The sequence below is a fragment of the Dipodomys ordii genome, unplaced genomic scaffold, assembly GCF_000151885.1.
Source record: "Dipodomys ordii isolate 6190 unplaced genomic scaffold, Dord_2.0 Scaffold190, whole genome shotgun sequence".
Taxonomy (NCBI): Eukaryota; Metazoa; Chordata; class Mammalia; order Rodentia; family Heteromyidae; genus Dipodomys; species Dipodomys ordii.
The window spans coordinates 1,572,312-1,592,784 of record NW_012267406.1 but is presented as its reverse complement, the minus strand read 5'-3'; the positions used below and the strand labels follow the sequence as shown (position 1 = coordinate 1,592,784).

General features: G+C 38.9%; 1 protein-coding gene across 1 annotated transcript in view; it reads left to right on the top strand.

Annotated features, from left to right (window-relative positions):
* Positions 1-20,473, top strand: part of Cpa6 (carboxypeptidase A6) — a 274,164-nt gene that overhangs the window by 181,685 nt on the left and 72,006 nt on the right. The window contains exons 4-6 of the mRNA XM_013034477.1: positions 3,487-3,601; positions 5,852-5,953; positions 8,849-8,953. Coding sequence (XP_012889931.1) covers positions 3,487-3,601; positions 5,852-5,953; positions 8,849-8,953 — 322 coding nt within the window. The remainder of the gene's footprint in view (positions 1-3,486; positions 3,602-5,851; positions 5,954-8,848; positions 8,954-20,473) is intronic.

Sequence of the window (20,473 nt, the reverse complement as noted above, 5' to 3'; positions counted from 1 at the left end):
TACTGGCTCTTGGGGATTGGGGGCCAAAGGTGAGGATCCTAAGCTCTTTAGAAATCTGGAATAAAGGGTAAAATTATGGCAGTAACATCCCTAACCCAAATAAATATTGCCTTTCCAGAAAGATCCATGCAACCTTATTAAAGTACCAGTAAGCTTTTTGTAGAAAGGTTTCATCAGTGTTTCTGGAACATAATCACAGCTGTGCATAAAACTATTGTTCATATTGCTCACATTTTCATCATTGCTGTGTCTTTGAATGCCTGGCAGGAAAGAGCTTGCCAATTATATCTATAGGTGTCCAATAACAATGTACATGTTTCATTAATTATTGTTCAGTAGAAAAGAACATAGCAGTTACTTTTAACAAGTCTCTATTTTGCTAGTAAATATAGGTCATGTAGACCCGATATGGAATATCACACTTTGTGTCCCAGAGAATTGAGTCAAAAAAAGAAGTATTTTTAAATCAGGTGTCTCCTCATGAAGAACAAGTATTTAGAATGATTCGTTTTGTTGGACCCAAGATAATAACATAGAAGAGTCAATTAATTTCTGTAGACACAGTAGGTAGACATCATTTTAATTGACTTTGATTATTATAGCCTAGGGTATTTTCAAAAGAGTATCATTTACTCTGTATAACTAAACATAATATATCACTATAGTGATCTTTAAAGTGGAGATAATATGACCCAGGTGTCTGGCCCACAGGTAGCCAACCTGTCTCCATGAGATGATCCATTTCGCCATTAAAAAATATTCTGTTATAAATGCCTATAAAAACTGGCAATGAAATTTCCATTCTGGAGGGCTCTTCCTATTCTGTAGCTTTGTACTAAGTGATGGCATCATTTAGAACGTTTTTAATAGGTCTGTCACTAGTACAGAAATGGATCCACTTGGTTGAGCGCTTGTTAACTATAAAGAACTAAAACGACTACAGCTTAGAAGACCATTTTGGAATTCCAACTCACAGCCTTCTTTCTCATCAATATACTGGTTTCCAATCAATTACTTGACCAGGACACTGGGGTTGGGGCTTCCATATTGCAATTATTTTTTTAATTTAAAGTAGGACTCTTAGAATTTTTATTAGAGTGCAGACTAGATGACTGAAAAGAGAGCTATATTAATCAGGTAGAGCTGCTGTAACAAAGTAGCTAGGCATTTTGAGTTGGACACTGAGAAGGAGATTCTTGTGGGGATTGACAGCTTTCAAAGATTTGTGTACAATTTGTTTTTCTCCTCGTGGTTTCCTGGGATAGGGAAAAGGTAGCTCAAAGAAATAATCCCGGGAGGAGAACATACCTGGAGGTTGAGTGCAGTAGCTAGAATATGTGGACTGTTTATGACCATGCTATTCCTAATAAATCTGCATCCTTTCTGACTACTCAGGTTCTCTCCCACCACAAGGAAGTTTGGAAGTCAGCTTCAGAGCTGGTTTGGCTCTCAAGACCAGACTTAGCAGTATTGTCAAGTTCTTCAGCCCGTGCACTTAGCCATCTGTAACTTTCTCTCTTTGGAAAGAAGGAAAACTGGCATGAACAGTGTCTCACAACTTAGTGTTGCATGCACATTTTGAGCCACTACAAGCAGCTACCAGAAAACCTACCTAGCTTGGCTCAGCCTTACTTCCTCTTATTTCTAAAATGTTGCCAACTGCAAAGTAAAAAACTGAAACAAAAAGAACAGTCAATGCTTAGGTGCAGTGAGTGCTCAACAAATAATAAGTGAGTAAACTCAAAAGGGCTGTCATACATCCAACATGCCCCTGAATAAGTTGACTTCTGAATCATAGACCAAAAATGGTTTGTTTTTTCTTTGTATTTGTTCATACTGGGGCTTCAATGCAGGGACTAGATGTTGCCCCTGAGCTTTTTTGCTCAAAGCTATACTCTAACACTTGAGCCACAACTACACTTCCAGCTTTTTGATGGCTGATTGGAGATAAGAATCTCATAGGCTTTCATGCCAGGGCTGGCTTTGAGCTGCGATCCTCAGATCTCAACCTCTTAAATAGGATTACAGGTATAAGCCTTGGCCAAGGGTTTTGTTGTTGTTGGGGCTTTGCTTTTGTTTTTTAAATGCAGGTACTATGGTTGAACTCAGAGCCTGTGAGCTGTTCCTTAGCTTTTTGCCCTTCAGCCTAGCACTCTTCCACTTGAACCACAGATCGATCCACTTTTGGCTTTTTACTGTTTAGTAAGATATAAGAGTTGGACTGACTTTTCTACTTTTCTACAATCCTCAGCTCTCGGCCTCCTGAGTATCTAGGATTACAGGCATGTATCACTGGTGCCTGGCCCAAAAACTATGCATATGATTCTTGATAATCTTTTTCATCAAGTGGCTTATGTAGATTTTTGAAAGTTATTTTTAAAATGTTACTACATGCTCTAATTACACTTATACCATTAAGCAACAGGTTCTTTTGGAAGATAAAACATGAAACCAAAGCTTTTTAGCCTCCTGCCATGCCAAGAAAAATCAGCACAAGGCTCTTTGTCATCTAACCACCTTATTGGCATATGGTTCTCTAGTTAGCAGTGACCCACGGGTACTAGGAAGACAAGTCTGAACCTAAGTCATATGACATCAAGAACACTGATGGATGAGGTAGCCCATTGTAAGGAGTCCAGGATCCCTTACCCTGTACTCAGCCTTCAGTTTGCCTAACTAAACTTCTTTTCTTTTAGCTTTCTTGCTATTATCAGGGAAGCAAGATAACTTTGGCTGCTCCAGCTCTGAGTATTTCTGCACTTTGCTCTTAAGAACTGTAGCTTCTTCCTTCCTCTCACTTTTCTTTCAGAGCCTTAGGGAGCTGTGCTGGGTGTTAGGATTAGCACAGTCTCCATGAAGACAGAACTATGAACAGGTAGAAACAGCAGAAAAGAGGGTCAAGTGCGGGCATGGAGGCACAGCAGAGGCTCCGTTTTCACGGCATCACATTGGACTTACAGTCCCAAGATTGGCATTTGGGTTCACGTTTCCAAGTTCAGATTCTGGCTTAATTCTCTTGAATCTCAGGTTCCCCATTTGTAAAATGGAAGTTACAATAGAATCACTATGCAGAGTTATTAATGAAAATCATGCATATAAAATACATCGTGCAGTGCCTGGCCCCTCGCAAGAACTCAACATAAGTACTCCCGGCCATTGTTCCATAGTTGTAGCTACTCACTCAATGGTAGCTGTGATAATAACACTACTATTATTTGGTGACATCTGTCTGTAATTCATTCATTACACCATGTATTTAATCGTTTTTACTTCCAGAAAAAAAAAGAACGTTTTCTCAACATTTGGTATTTTTAGAAATGTCAGTCTTGGTAGTCCTTTTTCCTTGCTTATCATGGAACGTGGGGCCCTTCTCTGTTAGCTATTCATTCCTTGTGACTGTGATTATTTTTGGTGCTGCCTATTTTTGGGGGGAGGCTTTGGATTCTTTCTGTTTTCTCATCATCATCTCTATTATCTCAAATCCAGGATTCTCATCGGAGATCTTCAGAAAGCTCTGGAAAATGGAAACAGCTTGGGAACACAGAGAAGGAGAAGATCCCTGTCTAAATATAATTATGAAGTGTATCACTCCTTAGAAGAAGTAATCAAAGGAACTTTTTTTATTGTGAAAATACTGTACAGAGGGGTTACAATTACAATTACATGGGCAAGATAATGAGTACATTTCTCCTTTGTTTCTCCTTCCCATCCCTTCCCATCCTCCCCTCACCCCCCCACCTAATCCTCCCCGCTCCCCACCACCACCAAAGTTGTAAAGTTCGTTTTCGACATAACAACTTGTACATCTCATTGTTGCAATGGGTCCACCTGTATCCCTATTTAAACGATTTGTTTTTCCCCTTCCCCTCCACAAATTATACCAACGTCAAATACAGTGAAAGCAGGGGTTATACTGTGGGGGAGGGACATACAAAGCAACAAAGAAATAATCTTATAAATGCGTTAGAAACAATCACATGAAAGAAAACAAACATTTGAATACATATCTTAGGGTTCATTTCCCTAACATCAAAGAAACTTTTATTACCCTTTTTTAAGTTAATTTTTGTCATTCAGGTGTAGGGATTGAGAAGGAAGCATTACAACATAGACACGGGCTCTGGGAAGACCCCATGTACATAGCCCAAACATATCCATTCATTTATTTCTTCCAGTGAACCCTTTGCTGCTATCAAAAAAATAATAAAAAATTGAATTCACCTGCTTTGCTCAATTCACTCATATAAAGAATATGGGAAGTACAAATAAAGAGTGAATTCATATGGTAAAAATTAGAGCCTTAAAAAGCCTTGAGTTAACAAGAATTTGAGAACCATGCCTTGCTCGAAAGGCATAGTTAATACTTGCCCTACTCCCTTTGCAAAGTTGAGACTTCCCAAAGACCAAGATACATTAGTGATACCTCAGAACCTTTGCCTACTTAATCTACCTGAGAAGCTCATAGCTTACCTCAACCTTACCACCAAGTCTTTTATGGTTCATCTGACAATACTGTCATCCTCTGAATTTTAGGTAAAACAAGATGGTAGCTCTTTCTATTCTCCTAAAATGAATCAAACCCCTCTGCTCACTGACTTTTCGCATATCACATGCTCCCATAATGCACATGGGTATAACACTTTTCACAGTTCTTACTTATATTCTTGTTTGTTTAACTAATGTCCTCAATCCTCTACTCTGAAAGTTCCATGACAGCAGAAAAGTTTTCTTTCCCATCCCCAGTGGCAGGCAAATCAAGTCCTCCAAGTTGTTGACAGAATAAAGAAATACATACATTTCCATATTTCCCTTGAATCAATCAAAGGAATGCCAGACTCAAACCCAATGAGATGCCCTTATATTATAATGAATATTTGGGTTTTGTTGATAACAAGACTCTTGAAAACCCTTTTCACATAATCCATGTCTCAATTACACTTTCTAGAAGCTTGAAATGATGATTGTTGGGAATGTTTTTGATAATTTCACACATCAAATTATTGTGAGCATGCCCTTGAAAAAGTAAAATTCCAAACATGGCTGTAGAAATGCATATAGAAGTGTTTATACATTTATGAAATTAAAATATGAAGAAAAGAAAACAAGGGTATGTTTCAAAATATATTTTCTCAGAACAGAACCTCTTATACTACAGAACAGTGGGACAGTTTTGTGTCACTTCTCCCTTCCTTACATGTCTTTTCAGTCAGAAATGTCTCCCACCTTCCTAAGCATCTTATTCATCCATCTCAAATATACCCTTTCCTGATGATAGCTAAGTGTGTGCAAATGTGTCATCATCTCAGGAAAATGTATTTCTAGTATGCCCTCCAATATGTGGTTCTGTAGAATAACCTTGAAGTGCAAAAGAGAACATCTTTTCCTTAGAATTTTCTGGTCAGCAGCAAATTACAATATTCAGAATTTTGGAGACACATTCAAGTAGTTTGAATGGTTTGCCAGAAGCTGATTTGTTTTTCTTCTCCCCATAAATGCTTGAAATAAATGGAAATCAATTTAGATTTTTCATAAAAGAAACCAGAACATATCAATTAATTTTCTGAAAAACACTGTCATCAGGATGTTAAGGATACACAGTAGGAGAAGGTATGCTTTAGAGAAGTAACAACATGGAGATATGAACTATTATTTAGGAAGGCAGAAAATGACATGTAATTTTAAGTATCCGAAAGAAAATTAAAGATAGAAGATTAGGTTCTTCTCGATTTTCTATTCCATGGATGTTCTCTGAATTCTAAGACCCACCGTTGTCTTTTCTGTTACCTTTTGTTCTGTAAAAGCTCCGTGGGTCTGGGAGTGTCTGAGACAGTTTTTGTTTCTCTGCTTTTAGATTCAGTGTTGGATGCATCATCTGAATAACACTCGTTCAGACCTCATTCAGATGTTCTCTATTGGAAGATCCTATGAAGGAAGAGCTCTCTTTATTTTAAAGGTAAAAAGAACTTGTTAACTAAATAAACACATTTATTTTTTTAATTTTAATTTATGGGGGAAATGAAATGAGCTTGTCTACCATCATGTAATTAATATCAGTTTAAAAATATATATTCACTATGATAGTAAATATATCATATATAAAATATATATGATATTATATTACATTGCTATATTGCATGCATATATATATATATATATATATTGGCTTTACCACTTACCCAAATCTCCAGCCCTTTTTTTCTATGCTTACCTTTTGGGTAAGGTCTCACATATTCTGCCTGCCCAATCTTGCTATTTATACCTCCCACATAGCTGGAATGACAGGCACCTGCCACCAAATCCAGCTTTTTTTTATTGAGATGAGGATCTCACTAACTTTTATGCACGGGTTGCCTTTAAACCACAGTCCTCCCAACTTCTAACTCTTGACTAGCTTTGATTATGAGCTTAAGCCACCACACCTGGCTTTTATCTGATAAGAAAGAAAAAAAAGCCAGGTCCTGTGCCTCAATCCTGAAATATTAACTATTCAGGAGGCTGAGATCTGAGGATCAAGGTTCAGAACCAGCCAGAGTAGGAAAGTCTTGGAGATTCTTATCTCCAATTAACCACCAAAACATCAGAAATGGAATTGTGACTGGACTGATAGAGCACCAATTTTGAGGGGGGAAAAAAAGGCCAAACAAAAATGTAATCCCTAAGTTCAAGCTTCAGTAGCAGCACAAAGGAAAAAAGGGCATTGTATTTTTGAGTCATACTTGTTGTTATTCCTTATTGAAGGGAATATGTAAAATACTCAGTATTATTGGTACAAATTACTTGTGAATTGGTACTACTTAAGATGGACAATGCAAAATCATATAACTGCGGAAGAAAGTATTCATTATGTCCTTCCTTGGTGCTGAGTTCTCTTCCGCTGCTGACTTGCTGTTTGCCATCTCTTCTTAACCAAACTTCTACTGATATATATCCATACTGTCCCTACTTGCTTATCCTCCATTCAGACTTGGCTCACTGACTGTTGTCCCCATAACTTCTTAACAATTCTTCTTGCCAAGGTCAATAATAACTCCTAGATAATTCTTGTCCTGCTTTCTGGCCCTCCCTGCAGGTCTCATTTCTTGGTGCCCCCTTCCTATTCTTTCCTTGGGTTCTGATTCCTCAGGATTCCACCCTCAACTCTGCTTAAACTCCACAAGCACTCCCAAGTTGAGAACACCTGCTCCATAGTTTCAACGATCTTTCCAAATCCTTCTATCTAGTTATAGATCACTCTGGAGCTTTGTGGTGGAGGTGGTGGTAGCAGTGGTAATGGTGGTAGTAGTGGTAGTGGTGATGATGGTGGTGATTGTTAGGGCCTTATGTTTGTTCAGCTTGCTTGCTCAGCTGGCACTCTACCACTTGAGCCATGCCTCAAGCCAAGCTTTAACTGGAGATGGAGTCTTGGGTATTTTTCTTTCTGGACTAGCTTTAAATACCAACCCTTTGGAGCTCAGCCTCCTAACTAGCTAGTGTTACAAGCATGAACCCAGCGCCCATCCCACTCCTGCTAGACATTCTCACATGGGTATTCACAAAAGCACCTTAGGCTCAGGATTCCATCTCTACCCTCCCAATAAAGCACATGGAATATCATCTGAAATTCCTCTTCCTTATTATAATTAGTAGCACCAAAAACTCACAATTCTTTCAGATTGGTTTAACCTCATCTCTTACTTCTGTGTACTGCTTACTTCTGTGTACTCCCTGGACTAGTTCAAAAGTGGCCTCCACACTGCACTTCTTTACACTTTTGTCTCTAGTCCATTCAATACACTGCTGACAGTGTGAGCTCTCTAAGCATGTACATATATGCACACACACACACACACACAAGCCTTCTAGAATAGGGGATGCAGCCTGATCTCTTGTATGTAGTATCCAGGACTTCCTGTGTTCTGCCTCTGTATTCAACTTCATGTGCTGTCTCTTCCTCAAAGCACAGAACATTTCCTCCAATATGGCATCTTTGGATTCTCTTTCAGACCTGAGGTGGCTTCCTCCAACATGTCTGCCAGAAAAGCTTCCCATCTTCTCAAACACGTGTTCTTCTGAGAAACCTCTGTTTATTCCCTTAAGAACATTTGACACAACAACCAGAATCCCAATATTTATTATCATAAATTGTCTGGTTTCCTATTTGTCTACCTTTGCCACTAATGTGCAAAATCTCTTTTCATCTCTGATTCACCAGGGTTAAGAGAACGTCTGACTTTTGAATTTATTTCCTGTCAGGTCCAGTGGCTCACACTTATAATCCCAGCTGCTTGGGAGGCAGAGCTAGAAGAATTATGGTTCTGGGTCAGCCTGTGCAAAAAATTAGAGAGAACCTATCCAAAGATAATAATAAGCTAGTTGTGGTGCCTCACACCTGTAATCCTAACCATAGAGGCATAGATATGAAGATCACCATCTGAGGCCAGCCCAGGCAAAGATATGAGATCCTATTGAAAAACAACCAAAAGCAAAACAGGCTGCAGGAATGGCTCAATTGGTAAAACCTCTGCCAAACAACAGTAAGTCCCTGAGTTCAAAAGCGGAGTTTAAAAAGTTGTAGGATAGGAGGGGACGGAATCTAGCTTTTTACTCAGTGGTCATATACAATTAAAATGGAGATGGAATATTACTTGTGTATTTTCAAGTCTTCTGGCTGCAATTAGGGGAGTAATTTTACTGTTTTATAAACAAGCCTTGACTTCCAAAGTAGATAGAAAATATCTATGATTTTTATGCATTACCTGATGAACTCAACTACAGTGAAGAATTATGTTGAAACCTTATTAAATGCTACTGGTCAGTGATGCTTAAACTAAAAGTCTGAATAGGTCACTACAAATGCTCTTGTTTTCAGCTGGGCAGGAAGTCACAAGCTTACAAAAGAGCTGTCTGGATGGATTGTGGTATCCATGCAAGAGAATGGATTGGTCCTGCCTTTTGTCAGTGGTTTGTCAGAGAAGTAAGTTAAACCCTTTCACGATGTCCATTTCAGCTAGTCAGTTCATGTTTTCACTCTGCTTAAGGAACAAAGTAGGAATCTAAACCCAGCAATTCATGATTGAATGATAACAAAATCTTGATTTTTGTGGGCTACTTTCTTAATTCAGAAGAACTCCAAAAAGCCTTGCTCAGTTTCTCTTCACTTCTGTCCTCAGAGGTAGGGAGGCTTTTGTTTATGTGTGCTCACTTAGTTAAAGAGAAAGAAGCTGGATTCTAGAGCCTTTCTGAATTTGTGACAAATTATAGACCAATCATAACAACAGATACATGACAAAAGTCTGAAAATATAATTAAAACAATTTCCTATACTGTACACAGCTCAGAAAGTCCGATATCACTTGACTTCCCCCTGAAGATGATATCACATGTAGACCATACCAATACAGAGGTGAACAAGAGGTTACATTGTGCCCCCTATAATATCTTGTTGTGACATAGAACCAGATGATCTTGAGTATCGGTGCATATATCATTCTCTACTTCAGCTTTCTTTTGTAATCATTATAGCAGTGATCCATTTTCAGATGTTTTGTTTGAATCCTGAGCCCTCAGAGCTGATATGATAAGTTCCCTTTATAGACAAACTCCAATAGAGTCCCCCCTTTAGACCAAAAATGGGACCGTACCTCCACATCTGATACTTATCTGCACATTGTCAAGAATGGAATGACTTTTATTTGGTTATAGTTTAATTTGAGTTGTTTTGAAAATGTAAAAGTTCTTAAAAGAAAACCAACTCCTTGTTATGAAAGAGTCTAAGGAAATGAGGATCTTAGAAGGCAGCCTGCACATTTCTGTAGTCCTGTACTTATAAGAAACCATTAATGACCCACAATATATCTGAATACATTTCAGCTATATTTCACTGTATTCTGTGGGGAGATGATGTGCCCTATGTCGCTGTGTGACTTTGAAGACTCTCCCGGGTGTTAGAAAATATGCTTTACAAGAGTAAACCATGTATTGTTTAACAATTCTCTCTGCCACTATCAAACTCCCAAAAGTATCCTTAATTTCATAGGTGTTATATAACAAAATGGTCTAAAACATATTTCCATCCCTGCTCAGATGATTGAATGATTCAGATTCTCTTTATGTTTCATCCTGCTTTAAAAAATACAAAAGTTCATAAGAAACTGTTCACTCTATTAATTTGTATCAAATACTCAATTTTACCTAACAACATAATATCTACTGTTTTATGTTTGGATGAAAAGAAGAAAATGGTTAAATTCAGAAGAGCTTTGTCTGTACAATACAGTTCTGTGTATTATGGGAGGATTTTAGAATGTAACTCCAAAGAATTCCAGCTCAGGTTCATCCATAAGATATGTAACATCTCTCTTTTTGTTTTCAAAATCTGAACTTGCCTTGTTGGTATACTCACCATTAGTGCTATTCCTATATCAACTCAAAGGCCAGAAACTCTGTCTTGTTCACTGACAAATCACCAGCATGAGGACCTCTCTATAGTACTGAAGAGATGTTCTGATTCATGTTAATGAATGGGTAGGACATGCATCCAATGGTAATGATGTGGAAAGATTTGGGTAGTGACCTTTCATAGAATGTGAATGGGACCACCTGGATGTGTACAGAGCATAAGCTTCTAGCCATATGTAACATCCCTGTAACCTGAGCTGAATTTCACATGAAGAGAAGGACAAACATAAACCACAGGACAAGGAAGTAGCAAGCATGATGACTGCCACCTAAAGACAGTTGCTTTTCGAGCAAGAACAAGAAGCCCCAGTCAGGATGGAGATGTGTCTCAGCAATGGTAGTGCTTGACTGATAAGCTTGTAGGACCTGGGTTTGGTCCCTCGTACCACCATGGATAAAAGAAAGAAACAAGAAACGCCAACAGAAACTTCACATGTGCTGGTGAATCAAAGCATGTCTGTCTCTGCTACTCTCTCTGTACCTCTTTTGCTCTCTCTGGTTATAATCACTTACATTTTCCCATGTGAGTCAGGACCACAATCAGAAATAGGAAAGGGAGGCCTAGAAGTCTGTCCCTGAAATGTCTTTGCAGGAGCAATGGGACTTCCAAGATGTGATAGCCAGGTGGTAGAAATGACTACACCCACCTAATATTTATACATTGCATGCCTGTAACACACACATACCCACATACACACACACAAAACACAAGGTTTTATCTGGTTTCAAAGCTCCCATTCCCCCTGATGGTGGTATTAGAAGCAGAGGAAATTGGGATGATGGGGATTTAAATAAGTTTAAAACAGACAGGTATCCGTACATCACCTGGTTGGCACTGACTTGGTCCTTTTGTTAACTCCCCTGTCTTCCAGGGGTGGCTGCTCCAAGAGGGCTCTTGCCACCAATGCCCTTTCCACAGGTTCTTCCCCATTCTATAACTAGCTCCTCGCTCTTATCTGATTTCAATGTCCTCTCTGGAAATGTGTGCCTACCGAGAGTCCAAGAGACTCCTAAGTTCCTGCTGCATTTGCCTTCTGGATCCTGAATCATGTGAGAGATGATGGTCTTCCAGAGATACATGAGCAGAACAGATCTCCTTTGTTGGCAAGTTTTTTTGATTTTTATTTTTTGTGTGCCAGTACTGAGGCTTTAACATGGGGCCTCGCTTTTTCATCCCCAGCTGGTGCTCTCCCACTAAGACACACCTCCACTTCTGCTTTTTGGTGGCTAATTCAAGATGCAAGTCTCAGAGGCTTTTCTGCCCAGACAGGCTTCAAAGCATGATTTAGATCTCAGCATCCTGAGTAGGTAGGATGAGAGATATGAGCCACTGGTGGCTTCTGTTTTCTTTTTTAAATCCCTGTTTGTGTGTGTGTGTGTGTGTGTGTGTGTGTGTGTGTGTGTGTGTGTGTCTTTTTCTCTTTCCTTTTCTTGTGTTTTCAAAAAATTCAACAGTTTAAAACAACAAACACTGATCATCACTTCTGTGGGTCATCAATCCAGATGCAGCTTAGCTGAGTATCTCTGGCTTGAGGTCTCTCACATGGCATATTTATGAAATGTTATAACTTGAGGCAGAATTGGAGCTTCCCAGCTCCTTCATGCAGCTGTTGGAGGACCTCACTGGCTGTGGGCCAGTGCCATACAGTCATATCCTTAGGATAGCATACAACATAACCCGTGAGGACCCCCCTTAAGCATGTGAGGGAGAGAATAAGAAAGATCAGTCCTAAGACAGAAATCTTCATAACAAAGCTCTAGAGAAAAGGATAGCACAGAGTGTGGATGTGATGAAAGGGAAATCACTAGGTCCATCTTTGAAGCTTCCTACCACATGTTCAGGTGCCTACTACAACCACCTCGGTGATGTTTTGCATCCTTACTTAAATGTGAACTGGAAGACCTTTTATCAACCCTTCTAGGATCCCAATAGAACAGCAGGTGGCATAGTGCTTACACACCCACCCCCACCCACCTCCCACCCCCACCCCCACATACACACCCTGACCCAGTATGCCAGCTCCACCTCTTTCTAGCTGTGTAATCTTTAGGACAAGTCACTTAACTTCATGAACCTCAGCAAAATGAGCTAAGAACACGATGTGACACACTGACTTTTTGAGAGGATTGAGTGTTACCATGTAAGTAAAAGAGTTATCAGAGTATTTGGCATATAAAACATGCACTTAATAAAATCAATGTTAGTACTAACATCAAAAACTTAGTATTTTTAAATAATCTACACACACACACACACAAATTAAAACCAACAAGGAGCCTGTGCCTATAATACTAACTGCTCAGGTGGCTGAGCTCTAGAGGATAACAATGTGAGGCTAGCCTAGGCAGAAAGTCTATGAGACTCCCATCTCCAAAATAACCAGCAAAAAGCAGGGCTGGTGGCATGACTTAAGTGGTAGAACAATTGCAAAGCCCTAAGTTTGGACCTTGGTACTGGTCCAAAAAGAAAGAAGAGAAGAAAAGGGAAGGGAAGAGAGGATACAGGAGAAGAAGGGAGTGGAGAGGAGGATCAAAAAGAATTTAAAATACTTAACATGGGCTGGGAAGGTGGCTCAGTGGTAGAATGTTTGCCTTGCATGCATGAAGCCCTGGGTTCGATTCCTCAGTACCACATAAGCAGAAAAAGCCGCAAGTGGCACTGTGGCTAAAGTGGTAAAGTGCAGCCTTGAGCTGAAGCTGAAGGACAGCATCCAGGCCCAGAGTTCAGGCCTCATGACCAGAAAAAACAAAATACAGAAAAAAAAACACAATACTTAACACAAGCATTATCTAATAGACATGTATAGATCAATCCACATTCTTTTTCAACTGCCTAGTGAACATGTACTAGACAAAAACTTCAACAAATGTAAAATAATTGAAATCATACAGTGTATTCTATAACTATATTGAAATCCAACTATATATTTATGTACATATGTATATATAATGTATAGCATATGTTATCTGGAATGGCTAAAGTGAAAGCAGTGCTGAAAGAGAAATTCATAGCCCTAAATGTATGTTGAATCTGAAGAAAAGTCTTTATACAACAATCTAAGTTGTTCCTCTCTCAAAAAGAATATGAAGAGTATAGAAAATAAAGCCAAAGCAAGGAAAATGAAGGAATGTAAAGTATAATGGAATTGAACATTTAAAAATCATTTGAAAAAACCAATGTAACAAAAAGCTAGTTCTATTAAAGATAAAAGAAAAATTGGCCAAATTCTGCCATGAAAGACAAAAAAAAAAAAAGACAGAAGATGCAAAAATACCAAAATTAAGAATGAAGACGAGACTATTACCACAGACCCGGCAGACTGCAAAGAAAATATTATGAATAACTCCACAAGTACTGACTAGACAACTTAGAAAAATGGGCCAATTATTTGAAAAACAAAAACAGTATCACCCCTATTATGATAAAAAAAATCCAAATAATGATTAAGAAGATTAACTTCATCATTTTTAAATTCCCAAAAGGCGATATCTCAAGGCTCACAAGATTTGACTGGAAATTCTGCCAAATGTTTAAGGAGAAGTTTTACATCAATTCATCTTACGAACTCAGATAACAAAACCATACAGTACAATAAATAGGAAAACTGCAAACCAACATCCTTCATGAAAATGAAAACATCTTTAGAGTATTAGTACATAAGGGCTGGGAAGGTGGCTCAGTGGTAGAGCCCTTGCCTTTAATGCATGAGGCCCTGGGTTCGATTCCTCAGCACCACATAAGCAAAAAAGAAAAAAGCCAGAAGTGGCGCTGTGGCTCAAGTGGTAGAGCGCTAGCCTTGAGCTGAAGAGCTGAGGGACAGAGCCCAGGCCCAGAGTTCAGGCCCACGACCGGACCCAAAAAAAAAAGAATATTAGCACATAAAATTTAACAATGTAGCAAAGGAAAAATATGCACCATGGTCAATTTCAGGATACAGCCTGATTTAATACTTGAAAGATAATCAATGCAAATTTGCCATAGTAACATGAATCTGTGGGTCACTCACCCATTGTAGGGACAAATGTAAATGGTAGATCTGCTGTTAAAGAGAATTGTCTATCTCTTAAAATTAGACATTCATGATTGTAAAATGGGGACTTTGGGGAGGGACCAGTCAGTGGGAAAAGAAGGAAAGTAGATGATGACAGGGTAAATATTAAAGAAGCATAGTATACATGTTCATGAAAATAAGATAATGAAGTGCTTAAAACTCTTTAATAGGAGAGGAAGGGAGTTAAGAAAAAGTAATACAGAGAATTTGATCAAAGTATATTATATGTCTATAAATAGCACAATAAAACTCCTTTATCCAATTAACTTACTCTGATTTTTCTAAAGGAGGAAAAAAAAATTGGATGCACACTACCATATGACCTAGTAATTACACTTTGGCATTTATCCCAGAAAAGTTAAAACAGGTTCACTCTAAAATCTGTACACAAATGTTTATAGCAGCCTTATTTGTAATAGCCTAAAGCTGGAAACAATCCATTTGTCTATCAACAGACAAAATAAAAAACTATAGTAGGTCCATTGCATGAGCAAATACTCCACAATAAAAAGAAGCCAAGGCTGGATTCATACAACAGTCTGCATGAATGTTGAGAGAATTACACAGAATGAAAAGGCCATCCCCAGATAGGCACATGATTTCATATCTGCATTGTTCTTTTTTAAGTTTTTTTTTAATTATCTTTAAGTATTGGTACAAAAGAGTGCCATTCAACAGTTTAGGAATACAATGCATCTTGATCCGTGTCAATTCTTCCATAGTTCTCCCTCATCTCTCCCAACCACTTCCATTCCCTCTATTTTCTTAATTTTTGCATTGAATTTTATAACCACATTCTCCCCACCCATCTCTCATCATTCATCTCCACGCCCCCCCTAGGCCCTTGAGCTGACCCCATCTCTTTCTCATACTCTTTTCCTGGTGTTTATTTTGTTGGACTATGAGTTAGTTCTTCATTTGAGTTCTCCCCTGAATTGCTCATTAATATATATATATATATAATTGTTATTATAAAGGTGATGAACAGAGGGGTTACATTACATAAAGCAGGTAATGAGTACAATTTCTTTTGAACAGTGTCACCTCTTCCCTCACTCTTTCCCTGTTTTTCCCTTCTATCCTCACCCACAAGTTGTATAGTTCATTTTCAACATAGGGTCTAGTACCATTACTGCCTTTGTTCATCCTTTGTCCCACCCTTTCTGTGCTCTCGGACCCCCTCCCAAGACAGATAAACTTACAAACAAGACAAAAATTTAAGAAAACAAAAGCAGCAACAAAGGGAAAAGAAAAACCTTTTGTTTCCATTTCTTGGAGTTCATTTCTTGAAATCACAGAACCATAGGAATGGAAGGCAGATTAATGGTTGTCCCAGCTAAGGAAGGGAAGAGGGTATGTCTCTTACAGAGTAATGGGAGAGAGTATTGTGGTGATGGACATGTCCATATCTTCACTGTGTCCATGCCAAAGTCTGACTGTCACACTACATACACCTTTGCCAGCTGTTGCCAGGAGGTAGGAAAAACAAGTAACGAGAACACAGTCTTGCACTGTACTAATTCTTACAGTCTTTGATCTACTTTCATGTCAAAAGAAAAGGGGCATTATAAAGTAACAGCCAGGCCCCCCATCGACAATTTCCATTCTCCTTGGACCCAGGTGCTATCTCCTTCCTAGAAGAGGAGCCATGAGCTCTTCCTCACTGAACAACCCTTACCAACATACTGACAATCTCTCCATGGAAACAGAAGTAGTCAGACAGACATGGCCCTGGCTCCATCTGTCCATCTCTTCTGTGGCCAGCTTGACTATCCTGCCCCAAGCCCTGAGAGATTCTTCCACTCTGCCTCTGCTCCACTTCAGCAGATGGATCCGTGGATGTTTATTTTAGAAACACAAAACTCAGAGAGCAATGATACTCAAGCAAACTACCAGGTTGAATTGACAGGTGATGTGGGCTTAGTAACTTAGTTAATTTTTTAATGCTGAAGTGAATTCATTATCTTGGCAAATAGTTGTTACTTGGTAGGCTTTTTCAAATGCATAAAGCAAATGGGCTTTTGTGTTTTAAACTGATGATCATTTAATTGTTTTAGACTCATCTGATTTGTTTAGACTTTTCTGATTTGTTTTCTTTGGTTGGGGGTTTTTTGTTTTGTTTTGTTTTTATGGTTCATTAGATATGAATTATTGAATAGTAATTGTAAATTTTTTATGGTGAAAATAACATACAGAGGGATTACAATTACATGAGCAAGGTAATGAGTATATTTTTTTATCAAGCATTGTTGCCTCCTCCTTTGTTTCCCCTTCCCATCCTTTCCCATACCTCCCTGTGGGCCAAAGTTGTTAAGTTTGCTTCTCCACATAAGCTCTTGTACATCTCTTTATTGCAATGGGTCCACCTGTATTCCTATTTAAAGGATTTGTTTTTTCCCTCCCCCTCCACAAATTATACCAACATCAAACCCAGTGGAAACAGGGGCTATACCATGGGGGAGGGACATACAAAGCAACATAGAAATCATCTTATAAATATGTTAGAAACAATAGCAAAAAATAAAAACCATTTGAGTCCTTATCTTGGGATTCATTTTCACCTAACATCAATTTATCTGACTGTTTCTGCTTGTCTCAGACATATACTTGTTATTGCAAATAAGGGAAACCATGGGACCTATTTTCTTTGAGCCTGGTTTACTTCACTTAATATAATTTTTTCCAAGTCTTTCCATTTCCTAACAAATGGGGCAATGTCATTCTTTCTGATGGAGGCATAGAATTCCATTGTGTATATATACCACATTTTCTTGATCCATTGATCTACTGAGGGGCATCTGGGTTGGTTCCATATATTAGCTATGGTAAATAATGCTGCAATAAACATAGTTGGGCTGGTAGCTTTAGTATGGTCTTCTTTGTGATCATTTGGGTAAATGCCCAAAAGTGGGATTGCTGGGTCATAGGGGAGCTCTATGTGGACTCTTTTGAAGAACCTCCATACTGCTTTCCAAAGTGGTTGAACAATTTTACACTCCCACCAACAATGCAGTAGGGTTCCCTTCTGTCCATCCCCTCTAGCATCTGTTGTTATTAGAGTTCTTGATTATAGCCATTCTAACTGGGGTGAGGAGGTTTTGATTTGCATTTCTTTTATGGCTAGAGAGGTGAGCATTTCTTCATGTGTCTATTGCCCATTCTTATTTCCTCTTCAGAGAAGTTTCTCTGTAAGTCTTTAGCCCACTTATTTATTGGGCAGTTGTTTCTTTGAGGATTTGTTGTTGGGGGATTTAATTGTTTGAGTTCCAGGTATATTTTAGATATGAGACCCCTGTCCGTTGTATGGCTAGTTTTGTTTTGGTTATTGTTTTAGATAGGGTCTTGCATTTTTGCCTGGATCCAGCCTGAGAGCATAGTCCATACAGCCCTCCACATAGCTAGGACCAGGCATATACCCTCCTACCCAGTATATAGACTAAGATTAGGTCTTGTTGACCTTTTAACTGGGCTGACATCAAAGCAAAATCACACTTCTCACTGAATAGCTGGAACCTCAGAAGTAAGCCATCATACCCAGCTTTCTTTTCTTTTTAATGGCTCTGAGGACTGAACCCAGGGCCTAGTACTCTTCTACTGACCTCTTCCCCGGCTAGCCAGATTTCGGTATTTTCCTCCTCTTTTTAACCTTTCTTTATGTTTTTGCTTTTTTTTGTTGTTTGGTTTTTGTGGTATTGGAGGTTTAGGGCCTCATACTTGCTAGGCAGATGCTCTACCACTTGGTCATATCCCCAGTCCTTTTTGCTTTTCAATTTCTTTTGGGGGGGGGTGGGAGAGGAGCATGAGGCTTGAACTTTAGATCTCAGCCTCCTTAGAGGATTACAGGTGTGAGCCACTGGCGCCCAGCTTTTCTCAATTACTCTTTAAACAATGTATTGCATTTATACTCAGACCAGCCTGGTTGACAATCTTTCTAATTTTGTTTCCCACTTAGCTAGGATGACAGATACAGCCTCCACACCCAGCTACTGGTAGAGAAGGGGAGTCTCACCAGTTTTTTGCTCAGGTTGGCTTCAAATCATGATCCTCCCAGCCCAGACCAACCCCTGACCCCACCAAAAAAAAAAAATAGCTGTAATTATAGGTATGTGCCACTGCACCCAACCCCTTGGTTTGGATTTTTAAAACAGAATCTCACTATGTAGCCCAATTTGGCCTCAGAGTTGCAATCCTCCTACCTCTAGCTGAGTCCATGCCTGGCTCTTTGCTTTCTTTCCTAACATTTACATGTCACAATTGCTTTTATAATGCAAGCAAAATAAAGGAAGCAAGTGGGAGCTATGCTTGAATGGCAAGATCTTTCTCTTGTTGAGTGCTTGCTTCCAGCAGGCTGGCAGAGCCATTACTAATATTATATTCATGGTACCTTGGGGCTGGGTGTTTAGGGAAGGAAAGCTACACAGATACAATGGGTCTAATACTGGAATATGTACTGCAGATGCTCCCTTTCCCACTTACAGAAAGCTTTTAGAAAAGCCACCTTTTGATAATAAAGTTCTCTTAAATTTGTCATGGGAAAGAAAGATAATGCAGATAATAAATTAATTGAAAAAAATTAGATTTGCTAAATAGAAAAGAGATAAATATGCAGAGACAGAGGTTATCTTACTGAAGAAAAAAGAGCTGATATTATTTATAAGAGAATAAGAGGCTTAAGCCTGGCAGTGACAGAAGGCAGGAAGTAAAGAAAATAGCAAGCAAATCCATGTAAAGAAGGACATTCTCAAAACTTAAAACAATGGGCTGAAAATTGAATCTAAAATAAAATAGCAGCTTAAAAATAGAGTAAGGAAAAAACAGTTTGGCAGTTTCTCTCAAAGTGATGTATATTCCCAAGAGAATTAAACACAAATTCACACAGAACTTGTATATGAATATTCATAGCAGCATTAGTCATAATGGCCAAAAGATGCCATCCGCTGATGAACAAATGTTCTTTTTGTCAGTTTCTTTGGTGAAATAGTTTTTTTCCTCTTTGGTTCTTTTGTTTTTTGAGGCAGTTATGTTACATAGCCCAAGACCATCTATGTAGCTCAAGCTGGCTCAATCCTGAGAATCTTCTGCCTCAGCCTCCTAAGTGCTGGAATTACAGACAGGTGCCACCATGCCTACCACACAACAAATGTTTTTAAGAGTGATATGTCGTACAGTAGAATATCATTTAGCCATAAAAGTATTGAATCAATACAAGCTACAACATGCTCAACCTTGAAAATGTTCTGCTAAGTGAAATTAGGCAGACATAAAAGGTCCTATAGTGTGTGATGTTTGTTTGTATGCAGCATGCACAATAGGCAAATCCACAGAAGCAGGAAGTAGATTGTAGGTTGCCAAATTCTAAATCAGGTAAAATAGTCTTGCCTTAAAAGATAGCTACACAGGAGACTGGGCATATAGCTCAGAGGTAGAGTATTAATCTAGCATATACAGACCCTGGGTTTGATCCCCATCATGGAAAAAGAGGGTATCTATATGAATCAATCTATTTTATTCTTGTTGATCACTACATGTTTAGGATTCTATACTGTGTGGTCAATAGAAGTGCAAGTCATGGTCACTATACTAATATATACCCATATGTGCAGAAAACAAAATAAAATATGTGTCTTGGCTGGGCACTGGTGGCTCATACCTGTAGCTACTCAGGAGACTGATTTCTGAGGATCATGGTTCAAAGCCAACCCAGGCAGGAAGTCCATGAGACTCTTATCTACAATAAACTACACAGAAAAGGCTGGAAGTGGAGCTATGGCTCAAATAGTAGAGCACTAGCCTTGAAGACAAATAGGCTCAAAGACAGTATACAGGCCCCAAGTTCAAGCACAGGACGAGCAAAAATCCTAATTAATTAATTACTTAAAAAAATAAAATAGGGGGCTGGGAAGGTGGCTCAGTGGTAGAGCGCTTGCCTTGCATGCATGAGGCCCTGGGTTCGATTCCTCAGCACCACATAAGCAAAAAAGAAA